General features: G+C 42.1%; 1 protein-coding gene across 1 annotated transcript in view; it reads left to right on the plus strand.

The window, feature by feature from the left end:
• SPTLC2 (serine palmitoyltransferase long chain base subunit 2) overlaps positions 1-15086 on the plus strand; it is an 82251-nt gene extending 67165 nt beyond the window's left edge. The window contains exons 10-12 of the mRNA XM_065636498.1: positions 1613-1748; positions 3802-3931; positions 8918-15086. Of these exons, the coding sequence (XP_065492570.1) occupies positions 1613-1748; positions 3802-3931; positions 8918-9037 (386 nt within the window). The 3' untranslated portion in view covers positions 9038-15086. The remainder of the gene's footprint in view (positions 1-1612; positions 1749-3801; positions 3932-8917) is intronic.
• The last annotated feature ends 1659 nt before the right edge of the window (positions 15087-16745 follow it).

A 16745-nucleotide genomic window follows, 5' to 3' on the forward strand; every position in this document is an offset into this window, starting at 1 on the left:
TGTTGTTTAACTTCACTTTGCAGTCTGGGGTATTTAAAATAACCAAATAATTGGTCTGAAAACATAAAAGAAAGCCAGGTCTCCACTAAAGGATCTGATCTAATGTGAGCTAATAAAAAAAGAGTTTCATAAGCACAAGATGCCGTTGTGTTTTACTGAAAATTTGCTGCTTTGGGGAAAGAGGAATTTAAGCATCTGCAGAAACTCTGGGAGAGAAAAGAATAAGAAATAATGCTGTTAACAGAGGAGAAGAGATGCCTTAAATGGCAGTGAATGCTGTTAAAAATACCAGATCCTGCCCACTAATGATAGGCCAAGTTTTGCAAACTTAACAGGTTTCATCCTTTTTTTCTTATGCTTTGTCTTTGATGGGATTTTGCCTTTGATTACACAGTTGTGGGTGGAATGTCTGATACTCTTGGCAATGAAAACTATATAGGTTCTTAAAATTACATTTGTTCTGGCCTGGAGCATAGCTATGTGGGTGTGGATGTTTCTTTGAGGCCTGGCATTCCTTTTGGCTGATCACCTTCAGTTATCTACAACTTTAAAGGAAGATGATTAATATCTAGCAGCCAACTTCACCATGTGGCAGAGATCCGCACTGCTGTAGATTTAGTGTTTCAGTATGTGAATCACCCATCTGATGGAGGTAGTGTTTGGTTAATCAGCTATCCAGAAATATACTCAGTGGACCAGAGACAAGTAATTATAAATGTTACCTATCATAGTCTCATCAATAGCATAGTGCTTAATCTCTTAAGCACATTAGAGTTATTAGTTGATCAGAAATGCATTATCATCTGCTTAGATGAGATGATATGGATCTTTTTCTGGGCAATACAGAAATGTAGTACACTTCACTAGCTAGAATTTAATTAACTGATAAAGAGGTTTTCCCATGCCTGCGTGAATAGCTGGAATATTTAAATAATACTAACTGTCTAATGTCCTGTGTACTAGTTTAGACAAACATGAAAAAAAAATACAGAATTGACTGAATACACGATAAATTGGCAGCTGCTGCTTTATGTGAAGCGAGCTGGTTAATCAGAAGTAATCTGTTTAATTTAAACCCAGCTCATTTTAACTGAATAAGGTTAGGGAGCAGCCACATGATCAGTTCAGCAAGCAGATTTAAGCAGAAAAAAAGTAATTTCCATCAGTACAGACAAGCTGGATAAAACATGGCAGACAACTTCAGCTGATTGGATGTTTCCATTAATGATTCAAAGTGTAAGTAAACTTTTCTTCAAGATGCTGTTACCCTTGAATGTTGAGCAAATTTTGAATTTCGTTTAAAAGCAGGTAACTATCTCGTTCTGCCAGGTACCTCTTGACAAAAACCTGATATAGAAAACCTAGAGAATGTTTGGACTTGACAGCTATGCTTCTCTTAGTCCATTCAGCTCAGCCTTATCAGAAAATAAGTAATTAATCTTGCTTACACGAGGGAGAAGAAACTGCGAATTCTGGTGTGCATTTCATTTTAACATTTCCATAAGCACAAGTGGTATTTTCATAGTCTGTGCTTTAACAAGTGACCTTGTGTTGCAGTTACACGTGACTTATGACTATTGTGTTCATGGTCTTATCTTAATTTCTTCTCTAGGGAAAGCACGCGTGCAGCAGCTAGCAGAGAACACGAGGTATTTCAGGAGACGACTGAAAGAGATGGGCTTTATCATCTATGGAAATGAAGATTCCCCTGTTGTGCCTCTGATGCTGTACATGCCAGCAAAAATTGGGTAGGTTTAACAGGATACCTTCTCATCCATAGTCTCTAAAGCTAGGATGGTACAAGAATATTAAGGCTCTTCTAAATATAAGAAAAGACTAGTTTGGTTTTTTGCTTCTATGATCATTACCAGGTCTTATAAAACATGGAACTTCCTACATGTGATCTTGAGAAAACCAGGGCTTGCAGCTTGGGGCAGCAAGGAAACACTTCACAGGGAAGCAATTTTACCACATTTTAAAAGTTGGAGGGCTAAAGTGTGTATACATGTGCTAAAGAGAAGCTGAAATTCTATGGAAATGAACATTAAATATCGCTGGAGGAATCCTTCAACCAGCTCCTGGATCAGAAGCAGCCAGATGTACTCTACAGATGTACTCTAAAAATTAAAAAAGTAAAAGAAAAAACAGAGGAGCAGGACACAATGGGACACAACAACCTGTATCTGAATCCCACATTTTTAAAGAGGTCTGCATTTAATAGCTCAGGTGTTCTTATTGTAAATACTAATAGAACTGTAACACATAGCTTTATAAATGCTTATGGAGTTGTGGGCTGCTGTCTGGATAATTAAGGCTAAAATTCTGCATCTATTAAAAAAATTTTGCCGCATAAACAAAAGCCTGATTTCAAGGACAACTTGGCTTTCATAGCTGCTTTTCAGTGTCCCTGTATAATGCAGTGCTAAACCAACACTTTCAAATTTGGAAAGCATAGCTTCATTTTAAGCCATACTGAACATGTCTAGTGCTCTTCCAGCTCAGTTAGGCTTCAGTCTGGCTGTGGACTGTGGTTCTGTGAGGCAACAAGCATCTTCTAGCACTCTGCCTGAAGCCAGGTCAGTCCTCCACTCTTCTCAGTATCACCCAATTTAAAAAGCCTGAAACTTTTATGGATGCTGTAGAGTCTGCAGTGTGTGCCGTCCAGCACACGGAGGCATGCTGTTTCTACTGCCCAGCTGCTCTACCACTCAGTACAATCTTTTCCCTGGAAATGTTCATGGAAATGTTTACTAGCTGAGCAGTTGGGCCAATAACTTATTGAAAAACGAGCAAGAACACAGAGCTCTGAGAGTTGGCCCGTAGTATCTACATCAGGTCTACTTCATCCTTTCTTTGTCTCTGGTAGTCTGTTTTTTGGAAATAGTTTGAGAGTACTAAATGGATACAAAATGAAGTGTATCAGGATACACCAATTTATAAGGAAAATAGTTGTAGCAGAAGTAAAAGGCAAAAAATTTAAAAACCTAGTAGGGGATGTTATTTTTATACATCCTTATAAGTCTCTCGAATTCATTGCTACTTCTCAAGACAAGGTCAGTTCAAAAAGGATTAACCATTTCCTAGGACCCGTAGAAACAGCCACAATTGCCCTGCTATTACGGAAAGGATCTGGATCTTCGTGCCTCTCATTGTATAAGTCACAACTGTTAATTGCTTTAATGTCCATAAGAATTTGTTTTGTTGAAGATACTGAGTTGACAGTTGTGTGAGGTTTCTGCACCTTCCTTAAAAATATTTGGTATCAGATTAGATGATCTCAATTTACTGTGGCAATTCAGTGGTTCCCATGATAGGCACTTAAAAAGTACATTCTGTGACACCATAATGTACTTTACTTGAATTAAAATGGTGAAAACAAACCTTCTTGAAACTGCGGAAGTATCTGCTTTGGGGGATTGCAGCACAGGGGATTCCTTGTATAGTCAAACTTCTCAGCCTAAACCCCCATTTCCTACTGGAAAGATTTCCAAGTTTAGGTTACAAATCCATGTAGAAACAGCCTGCTAAAAGACCAGGATCTGCCACATACGATCTTTCAGCTTCTTTAGAACTTAATATAATGAAACCTTTCGAGGAGGACCACCTTGGGATTCAATTTTAAAAAGGCTTTTGTGAACAGGTATTCTACCTCTAAGAGCAAGCACTAGAAGCTCCAACTTGTGGTCTTGCAGACTTGTTTCAACTAAGTCCTGCATGGGTTAACATCCTGAGACCTTCATGCTGCTGCTGCTTTGCCTGCACTGGTATCATTCTGACGATCTTTCTTGTTCTCTCTGGCAGTGCGTTTGGGCGTGAGATGCTGAAGCGGAACATCGGTGTTGTGGTTGTGGGCTTCCCTGCCACCCCCATAATCGAGTCCAGAGCCAGATTCTGTTTGTCTGCAGCTCATACCAAAGAGATGCTTGATACAGTAAGTGTCTCATCTTGTCTTCCTCAGGGTTTCTATAAACAGATACAACAGTTGTCTGGTTTTTGTAGACTGGTTCGATGTTTGGCACACAAACTAGTTGAACCTGATGTTCAAAGCCTTGTGTAGTAGAGCTGGCAATGATTCTTTCTCTTTCCTTGCTTCAACAATGTAGAATGGCTGCCTACAGCAAATCTCAGGGACTTTCTTTTCCTATTATAAATTATGTGAGAGAGACAGTCTTATTCCTTAGAGACAATGCTTTTTCCTCTCTTAAGAGGCTGTACCTTCCACTGAATCTTTTAGAAGGAAAAAATTCTGGTTCTTCTGACCCTAAATGCAGAAGGTAAGAAAAAAACCTCCCGAGAACCTCAAAATTGTCTCTATTCTTCTCAAAAGCAAGTGCAAACCTCAGGACATGATTATGAATTATCATTGCACTTCAAACATTTTTATTCCGAAGATTACTATTCCAGTTCTTGTTTAAAGTTTCAGAGCACTGTATCTTAAATGATCCTCCCCTAAATGAGTCTGTACCATGTGCAATGCCTTACTGACTCCTGCCTGCATTAAGCACATTCCAGTGAGAATGGAGGTCCCCTCTAAGGAGGCCTGCATCCTTAGGGATGCTACCTTAAAAATTAAGGATGGAGGTTATTCTGACTAACACAATTGAAAGGGGATTATATTAATAAGCCTGACAATCCTTACTATGTTTTAATGTGGTAACTACATTCATTTTTGAGTCTTCTGATAAATCTTCTTTGGACATGTATGTGGGCTGTCTTAGGCTCTGTCAAAGTTCTCCGTTGTGTTTTTTCCCCACTTTGTTGTTCTGTGACTCAGAACCTGCGCTAGGCTGAGTCATGACCTTGTACTTCAGGAAAGTAAACTCTTTCAAGCTGGTCTCTGAACAAGACAGAATTCCAAAGGATACAGTCCTGAAGAGAGGGGAAGCCTACACAGTTCAACAAACCAGCAGAAACATAAAATGGAAGCATATAAGAGGTGCAAGCAGAGACTAGTGACCCAGGAGGAATAGAGACAGTCCTGAGCATGCAAGAATGGGGTTAGGAAAGCCAAAGCCCACCTGGAGCAGAGTCCATCAAAGGACACGGAATGCAGCAGTTAGGGCTTTTGTTGAGGGTATTAGTAGCAGAAGGAAGAGTAGAGAAAATGTGAGGCCGCTGCTGAATGGCATGGGGATCAGGTGACAAATGACATGCAAGAGGCCAGGGTACTTGATGCCTTTGTTGCCTCAGTGTCTACTGATGAGACTTGCCTTCAGGAATCCTGGGCCCATGAGGTCAGTGGAAAAATGTGGAGCAATGAAGACTTACCCTTGGTGTGAAGGAGGATCAAATAAAGGAACATGTAAACAAACTAAACATGCACACATCCGTGGGACCTGATGGGATGCACCCACAACTGTTGAGGGAGTTGGCTGTCACTGCAAGGCCACTCTTGATTATCGTCTTTCAAAGGTATTGGTGATTAGGTGAGGTTCCTGAAGTTCGGAAGAAAGCAAATGTCACCACTGACTTCATGAAAGGCAAGAAGTGTGATCTGAGAAACTGCAGGTTGAGAAGCCTTGCCTTGATCCTCAGGAAGGATGATGGAGAAAAAAATCCTTGAAACTATTTTAAAACATATCATGGACAAGAAGCTGATTTGGAGTAGTCATCATGGAGTTATGAAGGGGAAATTAGGCCCAGTGTCTGGATATGATCAGGTGGTAACACTCCAATATGTGAACAGCAAATGGGACATATAAACAGATATTTGTTAATGTCGAGTCAAACAAATAGATTAAAACTTTTTCACACTTCACTACCACAGAACTTTCAAATTAGCAGCTGAAAATGGCTCTCTTTAATTTCAGTTTTGTTAGGAAAAATAGTAAGGCAGTGGTGTGTGCAGTTTGATAATGTATATTTAGTGTCATTATGTATCAGTTAAACAAGTTGCCATGTATCTGTGGTGCTGTACTTGCTGCTTCTGAGTTGCTTCTGCCTTACAAGACCTGAGAGATTCTGCCCTGACAGACAGCAGACTGCTTAAGGAGTTCCTTCCCAGCTATTTGCCCTGCTGCTCTTGCCATAATTATCCCAATTCAGTTATTTGTGTTCCAAATAAAAATTCTGGAGCAGTGTGTTTGGAGAAGGCCTTCTTCTCTTCCTTTCCCCCTGTATAAAATGAATAGTATCACAGACTTGGCTCAGAGCATGGTAATAGAACTGAGTACATTGACACAAATGATGGAGAAGTAACTTCTGGCCAGGTGGAGGGGAAGGAAAAGAAAGGAAACTGAAGTCTCTGAAATGATATTGCTGCAAACTGAGCTACAACTGAAACTGTGTAAACTTGACGTGCTGGTACTGCCTGAGCAATCATGCAGTCTTGCTCTTGGTTAGGTTCTTGGTCTTCTCTCTTAGTGACTAGCTGGAGTCTTTACTGTAACAAGCTGCTCTTGGAGGGTCTACAGAAGTACTATACTTGCTGTCTTCCACAACCAGTCTGTAGCTTTTATTACTCCGCTTATAAAAGCTCTTTTCCTGTCAATTCACTTACAAGTGTTTCTACTTTCCAGAAAATGTTTCAAATTTTATGCATTTAACTCTAAAGACTGATTTCTAGAGTACCTCTGTAAGTGCTAAATGCTCTAAATAGAGGAAATTATTGTTTAATATATTAGGGCTTGTCTGCCTAAGAAAATGATTCCAGGACAAAATGAGGTGTGAATTTTGAAGTGAATGAAGAAATCCTGATTTAGCTCAGTATGTGGAGGCTTTGTTCCAAGTTAGTGTAATCTTCTTTAATGTTCAAAACAGCTATACACTCTGAACCCAGAACACTGGCAAGAGGAGTTCCTAAGGAGCAAGTCTGTGTCTGTGACTTTGTGTTGGTTTTTGTTTGTGATGCAGTGGAAAGGGATTGATTTCAGGCAGCTAATGATTAAGGCAGCCCTCAGATCCGATCCCTCTGCTGAACTGTGGCAACAATATCCAGGATGAAAAGAACTGAAAGGAATAGACTTGGAGAGAGCTGGCAGAGAGCTGCTTCAAGTCAGTGACAGAGGGGAGAACTTGGTAGCCAATCCGTGTGTACATGGATGCTAACTAGAGCTGTTAGGGCATTTTTTTCTAACCAAAATTTATCCAGGTTTGGAGCACAGGGAAGAGAAGCTTGTCTTGTAAATGCTTATGTTTGCAATGCTTCCTTGTTCTTATTAAATAAGCCTACATGATGGGGAACAGTTCTCAGTTACAATTTTAACTGTTTTATATAAATAAAACTTCCTTGCCTGAAAATATTTGGCTCAGGATCAGAGTGAAGTCCTTCATAACCTGCATCCCTGTGGGCTGGTCCTTTCTTTTCAGTGATGAAAAATATATTACACTCTCCTGAAGTCAGAGTTCACCAATGCCACTTCCTTTGTAGTCTTTGCTGGTCACATGGTCCTTTTTGTTTTAAATTAATAAAATCCTAAATCTGCATTCAAGAATAACAGTTAACAGACTCTTTCAACAGAAATTCAACCTTAAATTGTTTCCATATGGGGTCTTTACTTAAAGCTCTGGCAAACTGTGCCCATGCTTTTGTTTTGTTTTTACCAAAGTCCAACTTCTGGTTTTGTCATTCTCCCAACTTTTAGAGAGAATTTCTTGCTGCCAGATATAACAACCATGAGGGGCCATTGTTTAAAGAAACAAGAACTCAAACTATCTATCCAGGAAGGAAAAGCGTGTAAGGATATTAACCTGCATCTTGTCTCAAGAGACAGGCATTTGACCCAGAACATGTTAAAATTGGAGCATTAATGTTGAATTAGTGGCATTTTGAAGGAATGGCGAATGTATCTATGTGAATAAATTTACAATTCAAGGGTGTGCAGAATGCCAACCTTTGAGTTCAAAAATCACATTTGACTTGGAAGTCGTCTTCTGAACTCTGTTACTTGCCTAGATAATTAGCATCATGTACTGTTGCAGATTTGTCTGCAGCAACTGACTTTTGTACCTTATTTCAGGAGTGTTCTGTAGAAAAAAGGAACTGAAGTTTAGGGTTTGGCTTTTTAAAAAAATCCTGTTGTGAACCAGTGTCTTATCAAAGAGATTGCAACATAAAGAAACTATGATTAACTGAGCCGGGACTTTCCTCATTTCTTACGCTAGCAGATGTTTGATCTCTGGTAAACTTAACATTTGCATTCGGGTCAAAATGGTGAAAGGTTTCGCTAGCTCACTAGCAGTGTTCTAGGCCATCAGTTGCCTGAGTGTTGCCCTTGTGGCAGCTTGCTTTCTAGGGAGAAAATGCTTGGGATCCTTCCCAGAATAACTTTTTTTCATTCCTTAGATTGACTGGTAAAAATCTGCCATGCAATGTTGTTTATGATACAGAGCTTGCGTCTCTATCTGGACAACCCAAATTAACCAAATGTAGATATAGCAAATACATCAATAGAACTTGTTAGCACAATATTGCAGTTTACCTTTTGCTATCTTGCAATTTAAAAAATACAGATCAGAGATGGTGCGCTAACATGTATTGTTTTCATAGTGAAGGATACATAAAGAGGAGTCAAACCTCCAAGTACACTTTTTCTGCTTCAGCTTTATTACCCCCAGGAAGGGAGGAACATTGTTTTCAGTTTTTCTGTCTGTGAATTGTCATAGCTTTTTTGGGAATGACAGCGAAATCTGAGCTAGTGTTGCTGGATGTTACTGTCCTGCTGTGGAAGCAGAGTCAGTCAGGTGAGTGCAAGAGTCGCTCTGTTAAGTGACTGGTGCTGCTCACTTGGTCTTGAGACTTCCAAATGCTAAAATCAAAACCAAATCCTATGTACCTCTGAAGCTACAGACTGCTAGCACAGTAAAACCTCACTGAAGTAAAATGGCTGTCAGAGTAGTCTGTGGGAACGCAAAAAGGCAGATGTGCTGGTAACTCTTGCATGTTTCTTCTGCTGATCTACCATGATCTCTTTCTCAGGCTTTAAAAGAAATCGACGAAGTTGGGGACCTTTTGCAACTGAAATATTCCCGTCACCGTTTGGTACCGCTCTTGGACCGGCCGTTTGACGAGACTACATATGAAGAAACAGAAGACTGAACTCCCTTCATGTGCCTTGGTGGGGGGGAGCACACCCTGTGGGACACTCCGTGGCACACAGCCCACAGTGTCCATGAGCAACACACTTCTGACTGCTTAGCATAAAAGACATTTCCTCACAATACTGAAGTGGCCACATCAGCTCTAAATGGCATTTTGTAAATAGGGAGAGGAGAAAAACAAAGCTTTGATTCCTGTGTCTTCAGGGTCTGGCCCTAGAGGTGCTTGGCTTTATTTTTTTTCTTGTTGCTTTTTTAATTTATTTGTCCCAATGAGTTCACAGCAACCCAAGCTGGCTGTGGCTGATCAGCTCAGACTTTGTATGCACCATTAGCCTCCCAAATGCTGGCTGAGATGTCGTGAGCATGTGTGACGCTGGCATGGCAGCATTTCCAGAGTCACTGCTAAGGTGTCTGACCTTCCCAGTAAGGGGTGAGCTGACCTGTTTTTGGAGACTTCCCAGAGAAACTGTTGATCGCTAACTTTGACATATTTAACAAGATGGATAATCAACCAAAGCTTTTTTTCTTTTGCAGTTACTTGTGTTTAAAACTTGAATTTAGCCTTTTTAAAATAAATGTGTTGTTGACTTGTCACTGACAGGACCATTGTTCCCAAACATTAGTTAGTTTTGTAAGCCACAGGCAGAAGGACTTCTGGGACTCTAGTCTCTTTTCCTTCCCAGTATGGATACCAACCAGGTTGTCTCCTGGTTTTGACACTCGTTATCCTCTTGATATAGGGTAAGCGTTGGAGAGGGTTTTTGTTGTTCTAGGGTTTTTGTTTGCTTTGTCAAACAGGCTGTGTTTATCTTCCTTCTGACATACTTCTGTTAAAAAAAAAAAGGTAGTTTTAGCATGAGTTGCTTTCTCTTCAAGTTAATTTCTCTTTTGCTTTAGGACTATCATAAAACCACAAACAAGTCACTGCTAAGTTCTAGAAGAGTTCACTTGGGATTGAGTAAACCATAGCAAGCCTTCTGCATCTTGTTTAGACCAGAATCCCTCAGTAAGCAGGCCTATACAATGGATGACTGTTAGGAGAACCACTTATTTAATGTAGATCTGTAGAAGGATGATTGCTACCCTTTGCCACGCTAATTCACTCTTTCTTTTCGTATACAAGATGTTCTTCATTGGCCTTGTTGAACAAGGCTTTTATGCAAAGAGTGTAGACAGCTTGGATCTTCCATCAAACCTGATGTTTCAGCGAGCCAGCAGTCTCTCAGGGAGCAGGCGCATCTGTGTAAGCCTCCCCTGAAGAGAGAATGTCCTCATTGCATTTGGTTTAAGGCCTTTATTCTTTTTTGTTACTGTGAGATCAAATTAATGTTCACTGAGCCAGTTGCTGTTTGGAGTTTTTATTTGCAAGTTCTGCACTGTCATACTGTGATCAAAGTTTGAAATAGACACCATTGCTCTAGCGCACCTTAGAGGTGGTCTGCTACTTAAGTCATTGCATCTTGGATTCTTTCAGTGAATGGAACAGATCATTGAAGAGGCACCAGAAGTTTTATAACAGGATTCAGTTGCAGTATGTCTTGTTTCTGTATGTTTACCTTGGACGTGTAGGTTTTCTGCAAAGATAGCAAAACTTTAACATTGTATCAATTGCGTTTGAGCCAGCTGTTCAGTTTGGGTTAGCATGATGCTTTTTGCAGGTGGCTGTAGTTTTTTAAACAGATTCTTCATCATAATGCTAAAGCAGAGCACAGCTCAGAGCTATCTGCCTGGTGCTGCAAAAAAAGAAATAGTAATGTTGTTTATTTTATGTTCATTCTGTAACTATCAGGGAAGTAGCTCTTAGGTCATTAGAACCAAGCAGTTCTGAAAATACATCTGGTGAATTAAAGCAGAATTGGCTTCTATTTTATAGAATATATATCTTCATGCATTTATAGATCTTGTTCCATTTTAGTGCAAGGGAACTTCAAAACACCGATTCGGTTCTTACGATGGCATTTCAGAAATTTAATTAGATGAGAAGCACTAGAATTGACTGTTTCAAAATAGGACCAGATAACTGTTCCTGTGTTAGTCCACTAGTGTTGATTTGCTCACCTTCTGGAGCAAAGTGTGTGCACAGACCGAGAAGTCTAACCTGTATCTGCAACTTTAATAGCTATGGAATAGTCTCATTTGTTCAGCCACAGAGTGAGTAAACTGCAATTATGTGAACTTACTTTATCAGTTTGACCTTTCTCACCCGTGTTCTGCCCAGGACTAGCTCTAACATTCCAGCAGATTACCTGCTTTCTGACTTCAAGAAGGTTTACCTCAAATAATTATCGCTTTTTTCCTTTTGAGATTGTAGTAGGGAACAAGAGGAAGTTAGTGCAGGAAGCCTTGACTCCAGCCCAAGTACTGGTAACTTTATTGTGGAATAGTTTAAAAGTGAACAAAAGCAACCAACCTGGAGGCACAGGCATGGGTCACTGGGGAGCTGTTCCGAGTATTCCCAGGCATACAGCATGCTTGTGTCTGCTGGGTAGTCAAGTCAGTTTGAAGAGAGTGATGTATTAAACCAGAAGTGGGTTATAGTAGATTCTATAAGTCTTGAGTCTTAATCTTGTCTCCGGGATTCAGTTTTAGGGCAGCTTGTCTTTAGAAGGGAGAAAAACATCTGGATAAATCTCAGTAATTCAGGTAACTCCTGTATAACACTTCTGAAATAGTGTTTTAAAATTACTGGTCCCCATTGGGATTCCCGTTGCACTTGTTTGAGGAAATTGTATTCCTACTAAACTTCTGCCATTTAGTATCTTTCTGCTATGTCATGCTGTCTGCATATGACTCAATTCTGGGTTGCAAAGACATTTCAGAAATCATTCAGGCAGTTAGTAGCATTTGCAGACTGCTTGGTTACATTTCAGTCCTGCCATATCTTTTCTGGGAAGCAACATCCCCTCCCCTCTCAGGAGGTTTTTATTCAGGGGAACCTGTTTTGCCAGAGTCTGGTACCTCTTGAAACTGCTTCTGGGAAAGTAAGAAGTTACAATTCCAAGATTTTGCACTTTCAAGTCAGTAATTCTCTGAGCCTGAAAGCCAGGAAGATCTTTTCACATCTACTAAAAAACTCTGTTCCCACAACCGAAGGAGCAGACGACTGGTTTATTCTAGGCAAACCTACAGCATGCATGCTGTCGCAGAATGTGTAGGATGGATTGCTGCTTTAATATTTATGTATTGACCAGAAATCTGTCTCCTTTTTGTCATGGCAGTAGAAGTGAATGAAAGAACCAATCTTGAGAGATCGCAAAGGAAGAAAAGCTGCTTAAGAAATAGACTTCAGTCCCTGCCAACTTTTCTGAGACATTCTAATTGGAAGTGACTCCTGGTATTTCTTAAGAGATGCAAATTTCAAAAGAAAATGAAGGCTGCTTTTGAACAAAGGATTTTGCCCTGTACTGTACATTGGCTAAACTTACTCATAAATATACAATAGTTACCTTCCCAGTACCTCTCTGAAGAACTTAACATGCAAGATTTTGCCTCTGCTGAGTGGAGTGAAGAGATCAGAACCATTACAGTTCTCAAGGCTGTTGGCCATATTCTTATAAGAAAATTGAGAAGCTCCTATTACTGAGCATCAGCAAAGAGTGAGAGATCTGCTTCTTGTTAGAAACTGGCCTTCCCAAGTAGACCTTTGTCTTAAGGAGCCTGATTCATAATTTTTCTTCAGTTCTTTGGCAGAGTGGAAACCAAGGGGTTTTGTATCAAAATATTCAGGGCTTTTTTTTTTTTTTTTTACTCAAGACATGAACTTTTGTATCGTATCTGTTTATATGGTATATTTAACTCTTTGTTTAGTTTCTATTTTTTTTTTTCCATTCTAAGTAGAATCCTTAAAGAGCTGTTCTGGTTCTTGGGTTACTGGTGTAGCACACTTCTGCTTTAGGGAAAGACTCAGGAGTGAACTGACCGAACATCTTATCGTGATGAAGTCATTCAGTGAAGGAGCTGCATCATCCATCCTCCTCTTGCTGTTTCCTTTGAGAGTGCAGAAGGGGTACCCACTGTCAGAGCTGCATCTTCACACAGAGATGGAAAGGGAAGTGTGCCCGTGACATCAGTGACCCAGCCCTGTGCTGTGTGGGTGAAGGACCGATACAGCAGAGCTGGAGAAAAGAGGCAGTCGATCATCACTTACTCTCAGCTGTGCAGGGATCTTTAACATGTACTTGAACGAGTGTCCATAAGACAAGAATGCAACTTTCAATGCCCAAAGAGACATTTCTCTAAAACTTTTCCATTTCAAGTAAACAAATACTTCCTCTCCTCCTGTGTAAATTTTAATTACCTCTGAAAAGTATTTGGCTTACAGCTGTTTGCTCATCCAGAAGCCATGTTATCTATTAAGGCAGATCATAGGAAGGTTGCAGGAAAGCCATGAGTCTGCCCTCTCCATTTCATTTAAGGGAATACCTTGCAGCATTGGATCTGGAGCACTACGCATGAGCTCCTTTGCTGCATTGCAGGGAAGAAAACTTGTGGAGATTTATCCCAATGTACAATACTCAGTTGAAATGTATACAGTTTATATATTATGGTTTATATGTGTATTTTTACAGTTTATACTCAGCCTATGAAAGAGCCAAGCATGCTGGGGTCTGTGTGAGTGGCACCTTCTGTGTGGAGATGTGAGATGCCTGTGGTCTGTTCTGACATGAGTGAGCACTGAGCTGTCTGGGAACGCCTGGTGTGACCCCTCAGCAGGTGCATCTCTGGCTTCCACGCTGGACCTGTCACCCAAGCAGCATTGGACCACTGTTTGGGAAAAGCCCAGTCCATTGACCTATGTAACTTGAATGTGGTTTTACAAGGAAAAAAAAAAAAAACTAATTCAGATGCCATTGTGATGGCTTGCATTCCTGTAAACATGCCCAGCCTCACTCTTGCTCACCTATTCAAGCATTTGGACATGAAACTAGAGCACAGACATGATGTGTTTGTGTGAAGTATTGTGCTTTATATTTCACTAACAAGAGAAGCGTTTGATGCAGACAGTGAAGGTGTTGTGTTTACACCCCCAAAAGGGGCTGAGTGAAGGAGATGACAACTGTGGTGTGTATTGAAGGCCTTAAACTGTGACGCTTGACATGAGGAGTTGAAATTAAAACTGACCTTGAAGAATGCAGTAGACTTTAACCCAAGGAAGAATACTCTCTGCTCTTAGTTAAACAGTATGTACTGCCGTTATCTCAGGAGGGAGAGGTTCAGCACCATTTGTGTTTGACCCTGGCTAGCAGCTGTTTAAGGAGCAGAAGAAGTGTCTGTCTTGAAGGCCAAAAATAGTGCAGTTCTCTGCACTGGTCTTCCTATAATGCAGTTCTCTGCACCGATGTTCCTATGGCAAACCATTGATAACTGGTTCCTGGGCTGCTGAAAGTGGGAGAATTACTGAGAGAGTCAGGGACTTCAGAAGCAGTGGCAGCTAGCAAATTAATTTCCTCAACAGTAGGTGCACAGGTCTCACTTGAATATGCCAAGGTTTGGTGGCATTCCAGAAATACCCATGGCAAAGTGAAACATGCACCAAACTATTCTTTCTTTTTTTTTTGGCCAAGTCTCATCCTGTTCAGGCAGTATTTCTGCTACCCCCTAACGGTATATTATGCTAAGTGCATCTCCAGCCTTCCAACATTATTAACTTCAGACCAGTATGAGAGAGATCAGAGGAACCTTGGAGCCTGAGGCTTTAGGGTAGAAGCCCCAAAGCCAATGGTGGCCCACATTTCCACAAGCCCTGGGCAGAGTTACCAAGTCACAGCACTTCGTCTTAAATTGCACTGTATTCTTATGCCTCTGTGTTGCTATAATGTACATATATATTGGATTTTTTGTAGATAAGACATTTTAGATAAGATTTTTAAATGAGCTCCCCACAAAATATTTTATGCCAGATGTCTAATTTTTTTTACACTCGGGATTAACATGAAGTTGGATGCTTTGTGGGCAGGGAAAAGATAAATGGGATGGTACATTGGCTTTAAAAAGGTAACAATGCATGTTTAAAAAAAACCAAAACCAAACACTGGAGAAAAAACTGCTTGGGAAAAAAATTCATTCAAATATATTCTATGTTCTGCATAATAAAGACTTTAAAAAAAAACCCACTATATTGTGATTTTTTATTTTTTTTTTTTTTTTCTTAATGCCAATGAGGCTTTTGCCCTGTTAGTGGGACCAAGCCCTCTTCCTTCCCAATCCTTCCACCACTCCCCTCCTCCAAAAAAAAAAGAACCACCACCACCGAGTTTGATACTGGAATGGCTGGGTAAAACCACAGCCTGTTTGAGAGCTCAGATAGGTCAGTGTCCTCCACTGGCCTTGGACTCCAGACCCAGGAAACCTTGCGTGTGGGTTGGATGCTCGGCTGCTTCTTTCCAGTCTCGGGTCTATTGTACGGCAACAACCCTGATGCACAGGCCAGAGAAGCTGTGTCTGTTGTGGAGAGACTGATCTGTGGAGGTTGCTGCTGGTCCTGGTGGGCAGCACGTTGGTGGCACTCTCAGTAGCTCTGTGCTGGTCATGTAAAGCTGGCTCTGCTTGGCCGTCAGGCTGCTGCCCTTGGGTGCTGTTCGAGGGGATTCCTACCAGTGGGGTGAGTGTCAGGCTGCAATCAGCTGTCATGTGGCTAATGAGATGTTTGAAAGGGCTTCTCAATCCACCTCACATGGGATGCTTGACCTCACATCTGTCTTGCAGTCTGGGGCTTGTTTTAAACATTTTCTTCCATTCATCTCAGCCCTAAGTTTGCAAAAACCAGATGTTGGAATTTGAAAAAGAGTTTTGGGTCCTGTTTGCAACTGGGTGCACAAATGGGCCCAGGTGATTTGCAGGGTTGTGCTAAGGCTACTGTAGCAATGCTGGAGTTTCTTTTTCACTGCTAGGTGTCACTTTCTGGGGTCTGTGCCAGCACTGGCACTTTTCCTCGGTGGGCTGCAAAACCTCCTTTCAGTGTTTTTTCCCTAATAATTCCTTCATAATCATTTCCCTAATTATTTCCTTCACAGGCTGATGAATGCCTGTGGAGATCCTGGAAAAGCTGCTCTCTAGACCCCAAGTAAGCAGCTACACCATATTTCCAACGGGCTTTGGGGGCTAGAAAAGATGCTGCTGGCGCAGGAGAGAGCAGATCAAAGAATAAAGACTTATTTTGAGTGATGGAAACTTCCTCCCGCAGCTCGGGAACAGCCGGAGCTTTGACTCGGGAGCACAGAGCCCTGTTTCTGCCTGGCACCGGGCTGGCCCAGCTGGGGGGCGGCCCCATCCCCGTTCTCCAGCGGAGCGGCCCCGGCGCTGCAGCCCGTGGCCCCCGCTCGGAAGAGGGGAGGGGGGCGGCCTTCGACGGAGAAATCCGGCTCCGCGCACGACAGCTTTTCTGCCCGGGGGCGAGGCGGGAGGCTTTGAATCCCCGATGCGGCTGCCCCCCCTCCCCAGCCGCCGCGGCTCGGCCCGGCTCCCGCCTCTCCATCCACGGCGCCTCCATCCTCCCCGCCTCATGCGGCGGGGCCGGAGCCGCCGGAGCCCGCGGCCGCCCCACCCCGCCTCGCCCGGAGGGCGCTGTCCCGGCGCTGCGGCGGGGCTCCCCCGGAGGGCAGCGCCCGGTGCCGCGGGGCTTGTGCAAGGCCGGCGCCGCCGAGGCGAGCCGCCGCCCGGGAGCGGAACAAAGAGCCCCGGGCCGGGCCGGCGCCGCCGGAGGGGCA

Source organism: Caloenas nicobarica, chromosome 5 (genome assembly GCF_036013445.1).
Source record: "Caloenas nicobarica isolate bCalNic1 chromosome 5, bCalNic1.hap1, whole genome shotgun sequence".
Taxonomy (NCBI): domain Eukaryota; kingdom Metazoa; phylum Chordata; class Aves; order Columbiformes; family Columbidae; genus Caloenas; species Caloenas nicobarica.